We start from the raw sequence: 6377 nt of genomic DNA, 5'->3' as shown, positions 1-6377 counted from the left end.
AATCTAACCATTAAACAAATGAAAAACATACCAAAAAAATGAAAAAAGAAATAAAGAAAAGGTACTTCTATTCATGACAATTCACACCAAAACTCTCAGGCTGGAAGACGAGAGTGAGAGCACTAAGAGGGAGTGAAGGAGATGGCGTGCGGAAATGGCGTACGATGACGGCGAGTAGAGCTTGGCAAAGCGCCAGAACCGCAGAGGGCAGTGCCGCAGTGGGTTCGTGGCTATGGATGACAACTGGAGGAGACGACGACTCGAGAGGAGTGGATTGTTCACAAGCAACAGCAGGCAGTAGTGTCGGCGCATGAGCAGGAGGGAGTCGAGGGATGAGGGAAGCAGGCAAAGGAGAGAACTGAGAGAGTGGGAGCCTGAGAGGAGAGCGATTAGGATTTTTTCGTGTGTGGGTCGTGAGTTTAGGGTTAATGGGTTATGAGGTATATAAAGAGTCCATTACGCCGTTAACCCGTTTATAAACGGGTCAATCCGTGACTCGCCCATTTATTAAATGGGTTAACTTTTCTAAACTCGAATCCATTTTATATCGAGAGGGGTAGGGGGGGAGGGGGGGTGATTTGACAAGTCATGACCCATTTTGCTACTCCTACATCCTCCACGAGTACCTTAACCACCCACTTGGGCACAAAAAAACTTAAAAAAAAAAAAAAAAAAGCCATCGAGTCCCACGATGAGATAAACCTACCAGGCGAGAAAGGATCCACACATTTCCAACATCCATGGCAGCCCTGCGTTATCTGGTAATATAAATAAATAAATAAAAAGAGAAGGCAGCCCTGCGTTTGGCATTCACCTTGTTCCACAGGCTATAAAGTCCCCCGAATCTCTCTCCGCTGCCCACTAGATTTGCGTTGGGGTTTTCTCTGGCCATTTGCTTCCTTTCGCCAAACTGGGTTTGTGTTGGTTTGATCTGAGTGACCCATTTGGGCTTTGAAACTGTTCTTCATCTGGGTCAGTTGGATTTTCAGCTTTTGGGCTGATTTGGATCCGGGTTTTGATTCTTTTGGTGGGGTTTTTTTTTTGGACTGGTGTTGATTTGTGAGATTTGTGGTGTTCTGTCAATGGGCGCTTTGGATGAGGGGCATTTCGACGAGGAGCTGGAAAATGGAATGAAACTGGATTATGTTGATTTGGGTGTTGAGGAGGAAGCTGAGACTATAGGAATTGAGGATGCTGTGAAAGTTTTGTTGCAGGGTTTGGGGGAGGATATCAATAGAGAAGGTCTCAGGAAGACGCCGCTTCGTGTCGCCAAAGCTTTTCGAGAAGGAACGAGAGGTGCCCCTTCCCTTCCCTTTATTTTTGTTTTTGAAATTTTGAATTTGATGTATTTGTTTTTTTTAAAATCTGTTTCAATCATGTTTATTTGAGTTTCTAAATTGATTATCATTTGGCCTTAAAACCATTATATTGCGTGTATATCCATGAATGGAAGTCCTTAGGTTTTTTATTCGTTTCTTTTCTTCTTGATTTTGACGAGAGCAGGTGGTGCTGCTCTGCATTTGTTTTGAGCAATCAATCTTTCTTAGTCTTTTGTCGAATATTTTTATCTTTCTATTTGTGGAAAGCTAAAAGGTGGGAAAATATGTCTCATTTATGCAAGGACTGGAAAGCAGCTAGTCAATGTCCAATATTCCAAAGGAGTGCTCGCGTTCTTTTTTATTAAGTTATATATCTACTTCCCCCAATTAATTTGGGGCTTAATCAGGGAAAATGTTTGTCATTTTCTTATATTATATTGCCAAGGTTAGACACGTTGAGAATTTCACCATATTGAATAATTAGAATTTTTATGGAATGTGTGGAAGGCAGTTATTTCCTTCTCATTCTTTCCTCTTTTGCTTTTCCCTTATCTTCTCTTCCTTTGTTCCATAACGTGAGAAATATTTTAGACTGATGACTGTTTCATGAGTGGTTGACTAATGAGATTAAAGCTGCACATCCCTTTGGAATTTTGAAGGACAAGAATGCATCTCCAACTTATGTGGTAACCTCTACTAAAAGGTTTGATTGAAAATGGGGTGAGGATGAAGTTTGGGGTAGATGTGTTGTGAGACAATGGGTTGTACTAAATTCTGCAGTCCTCATCTCTGGAAATTGGTTGATATGAAATTAGCCTAGCACATGGGAGAGGATGAATCTAGTATCTATGTGTGGCATTTTTCTTTACTGCATTACTCGCTAGCCTGATTTAGCTTGTTTAGCATAATGTCTAATGCATCTGATATCTATAAATGTTGCCTAATCATTGTGCTAAAGCATAAACATTAATTTTTGGCTGTTATCCTCTTACCTTTGATTAGAACACTCCTTCCCCTTACCCCCCAAAAAAAAAAGCAAAAAAAAAAAGAGAAATAAATGAACCTCTTCACTTAGAATGTGTCACAGCATCGCATACAACCTTGTCTACATTGCAATGATTGCTTGGAATTTAGGGTGTACAGGTTGTGTGCTGATTTCCTTATGTCTTCTCTCTTATTAACAGATGGCTGTAGCATGCGCTGCTGCTTGTCACTCTCTAAAAATTATGACAGTGTGCTTGTTTGTTAAATTGCAATGCACATGTTAATCTGTAAATTCTGCACATCCTCTTATCTTTGTTTAATGTTTACTATGATTCAACTTAGAACTCGAGTTTATCTATGTTCTATTTTGTGCCCAATTTCTTATATGTTCTGCGTGTGCTTGTGTTTCAGAAAGAAAGGCGTGAGCTGAGACATTATAGTCATCAGATGCACAAGAATTAAAGTTCCTGTTCCTTGTATTTTAATAAAATCAATTATGAATGAGAAAAATTAAAGCTCCTGTTCCTAGATTTGAGAACTATCTACTTTTTTTTTTTTTGCATGCATCTTATAAATCAATTATGAATGTGAAAAATTACTGGTAAATGCATGCACAATATTTGCGCATATGCATGTATATATAAAATATACTGTGGGTGTTTGTCCTTTCATGTGTTTTTGCACATGAATGCATGGTTGAATGATGAAGGAATGAAGGGCATTATATTCTTTAGATATGTGAGGATTAACCCTCCAACATCTTGCCGTCTTGTAGTAATAGAATTAGTTATGAATGAGAAGGCCACCATACATATTTAATCAAATAAATGGTGTGTTTATGTTTGTATGCATGCACTATAGATAATTGAATATTACAATTTTCATACAGGAAAGCCAGAAGAATATATCGAAAAAAGATAGTAATTTGGATGATAAATTTCAGTAGAGATTGTGGATAGATCAAAACATGTTCTTTATGGTCCTAGTGATTTGTATCCTGTCTTTGTCATCTTTTTATATGGATAAGATGTATGATTTTTAAACCTTTTTTTTTTTCAATAGTTTTTCCTATATGCAAATGCAGTCTTATAGATGCATATATACTGCAATATATATACACATACATACATACAATAGCAAGAAAGCTGGAGGAAAATATTTTTTGTAATTATGGTCCACTTATTCTAACAAACATTTAAACTGTGACCTGTTCATCTGTTAAAATAAGTATTAATGCTTCTGTCCTTAAAAATTTTGAGTGAATTTTTGGTTTGCTATTTTAGGCCGCCCTGAAATATTTTATTCCCAAAATGGAAACTTTTTTTTTTTTTTTCTCTCTCTCATGATGAAGGTTCATTAGATGTCTATATACTGATTTCAAATCAAATTAATTTGTGGCATTTGGCAGTACCATCCTGAATATGTTCCCTATTTTTAGAAAGTAATAGATATTATTATTATTATTATTATTATTATTATTATTATTATTATTATTATTATTATTATGTCTTTTTGAGCTTTCTTTATATGTGATGGAAACTGTCTTGTAGACATATCTTAAAAATACCTGAAGTAGAAACTCTAGTTTTTGTTTGCTGTGGAAATTACAAAGAGCTTGCGTCTTATTCATTGTTTATATGAATGACAAGTTTGAAATATGAGCAGAAAACTCTGAAGAGTGGGCTTAAATTTGCATTAAAATTGTGTTTCAGGTTGATCAGCTATTTAAATTTTAGAAAAATATCAAATTTATAATTAATAACTGTAGGTAACTTCAATATTTTTTTCCTTGAGATACTCGAAACAATAACAAATATATGTTCTTCGATTCTTATTTAAGTTTCTGATTTATATTGAAAGTTTCAACTGCCTTATTCTTTTTTACTTTGGGTGCCATAGTACCTTGACCATAGCACCAGGTAAAGTGGGCCATCTAGGCCTTGGTCTGCACCAAGGAGTCATCTGTGCCTGGTAGGATTAGAACTAGGATCTGTACTTCTCCATGTTTTTGTCTTGGTTGTTGCCTGCATTGTGTTGCTCTATGGACTATGGGTTTATATTTTACTCTGGTTTTAGGCATGTCTCCATTGCCATTCCTTTACGTTTGGTTGGGATTCTGTTAACAACAAAATAAAATGCTTGTTTTCCCCTGATATCCTATTTGTCAACATAAAAAATTTGCTTGAATTACTTTTAGTGAAAATGGATAGGAGGTTCGATTTGGATATTATTAACAAGCATGTTTTCTTACATTTTCAGGATACAGACAAAAGGTGAAGGACATTGTCCAAGGTGCTTTGTTCCCAGAAGCTGGTTTGGATGGTCATGTAGGTCATGCAGGAGGAGCTGGGGGGCTTGTCATAGTGCGGGATCTTGATATATTCTCATATTGTGAGTCTTGCTTGCTTCCATTCCAAGTTAAGTGTCATGTGGGTTACATTCCATCTGGGCAGCAGGTTCTTGGCCTGAGCAAGCTTTCCCGAGTTGCTGATATTTTTGCAAAAAGGCTTCAAGAACCTCAACGTTTGGCTGATGAAGTGTGTTCAGCTTTACACAGTGGAATAAAGCCAGAAGGTGTTGCTGTCATTCTCCAGTGTTTGCACATTCACTTCCCAACAATTGAATCTCCCTTTCTCGATCCAAATGAGCATGGATGGGCGAAGGTGTTGGTTTCTTCGGGTTCAGGTGTTTTTGAGAATGAGAAGGCAGATGTGTGGAGTGATTTTTTGAGTCTTCTAAAATTCAAGGGCGTACATATGCAGAAAACTTTCCAGAAAGAGTTGCCCAACCAACATTGGTGTCCTTCCAAGTATTCAACTGCTAAAATATCCTCCATAATAGGCTCTTCCAACCTGGGAATGATTTCTGCAGTAGCTTCAATTCTCAGGTTGTTGGGTGAAGATCCATTGAGGAAAGAACTTGCAGGAACTCCAAATCGTTTTGTGAAGTGGTTGATGAACTTTAAAAATTATAATTTGGAGATGAAGTTACATCGCAGTGGCAACAGTAAAATAAATTCTTTTAGATCAATTTGCAGTGAAGAACAAATGCACTCTGAGTTAAATTTGTCATTTTGGTCACAGTGTGAGCATCATCTACTTCCCTTTCATGGTGTGGTGCATATAGGATACTTCTGTGCTGAAGCAGCCGATCAAATTGGGAAATCCACCCTGCAGTCAATAGTACATTTCCATAGTTTCAAGCTCCAAGTGCAGGAAAGGCTCACCAGGCAGATCGCTGAGACTGTTTCATCTTTGTTAGGTGGAGATGTAATGGTAGCAGTGGAGGCTATCCATACCTGCATGATCTCTAGAGGGATTGAGAAGATTAGGAGTAGTACAGCTACAATTGCTGTCCTGGGTCGATTCTCTTCTGACCCTGCTGCAAGGGCAATGTTTTTACAGAGCATTCCAAATCATTCTACTACTGAACTATGACAATTCATCCAATTCCTATACGAATAAATTTTATCCAATTTTTAATCTTTTTTTTTTTTCCCTCTTGTACCCTCTCTTTTGTGGTTCTTTGGCTGTCTGCTGTGGTGGGGGCAGAGCAGGGATAAATCCTTGGGCAGATCATTCATGGATAACTTGAAGACCATTACATCTTTGCTAGAATTAGGTTGGGTAGTTCCATTTGCAATGGAAATTGCATTGTCACAGAGTACTCAACAAAAATTTGTTTGTTCTTTTTGGCCTTGCATTCACTGTCTGTAACATAAACTTCTTAAGAGAATACTGGAAGAGCGTGCCATTTTTTCCCAATATTCATTCCATGATCGTGATGATATTAGATCCATTGTTGCCAGCATAAGCAGATGATTATGGAGTTTCTAAAAATAATGACAAACCAAATATATTTGTGTTCCTTTATTTATTTATTTATTTATTTTAATTTTTATGCTTTGAGACTTGAGTAAAATAAGATGGATGTAATTTTTTAATTTTATTAATGAATTGTATATATCTACTTTGAACAATAATGCCTGCAATTGTAAAATTGTGTTGCATGGGTTTGCTTACAAATTAGGCCCAAACAAAATGGAATGACTGGTGGTTCTATCTTCATTCCCCA

The 6377-nt window shown here is 37.1% G+C and overlaps 1 protein-coding gene across 1 annotated transcript; it reads left to right on the top strand.

Moving 5' to 3' along the window:
* The first annotated feature begins 637 nt into the window (after positions 1 to 637).
* LOC131155643 (GTP cyclohydrolase 1) lies at positions 638 to 6067 on the top strand. Its single transcript, XM_058108899.1, has 2 exons — positions 638 to 1296; positions 4563 to 6067. The coding sequence occupies exons 1-2, from the start codon at positions 1083 to 1085 to the stop codon at positions 5738 to 5740; spliced, it is 1392 nt and encodes a 463-aa protein (XP_057964882.1). The 5' UTR covers positions 638 to 1082; the 3' UTR covers positions 5741 to 6067.
* The last annotated feature ends 310 nt before the right edge of the window (positions 6068 to 6377 follow it).

The sequence above is a fragment of the Malania oleifera genome, chromosome 5, assembly GCF_029873635.1.
Source record: "Malania oleifera isolate guangnan ecotype guangnan chromosome 5, ASM2987363v1, whole genome shotgun sequence".
NCBI classification, from domain to species: Eukaryota; Viridiplantae; Streptophyta; class Magnoliopsida; order Santalales; family Ximeniaceae; genus Malania; species Malania oleifera.
The sequence above is the reverse complement of the archived record's forward strand: the minus strand, read 5'-3'. Positions and strand labels throughout refer to the sequence as shown.

Excerpts from the sequence above, each read along its gene's own strand:
- LOC131155643 (XM_058108899.1), top strand. The coding sequence starts at position 1,083 with ATGGGCGCTTTGGATGAGGGGCATTTCGACGAGGAGCTGGAAAATGGA. Across the intron at positions 1,297-4,562 it reads TTTTCGAGAAGGAACGAGAG|GATACAGACAAAAGGTGAAG; the intron begins GTGCCCCTTCCC and ends TTACATTTTCAG.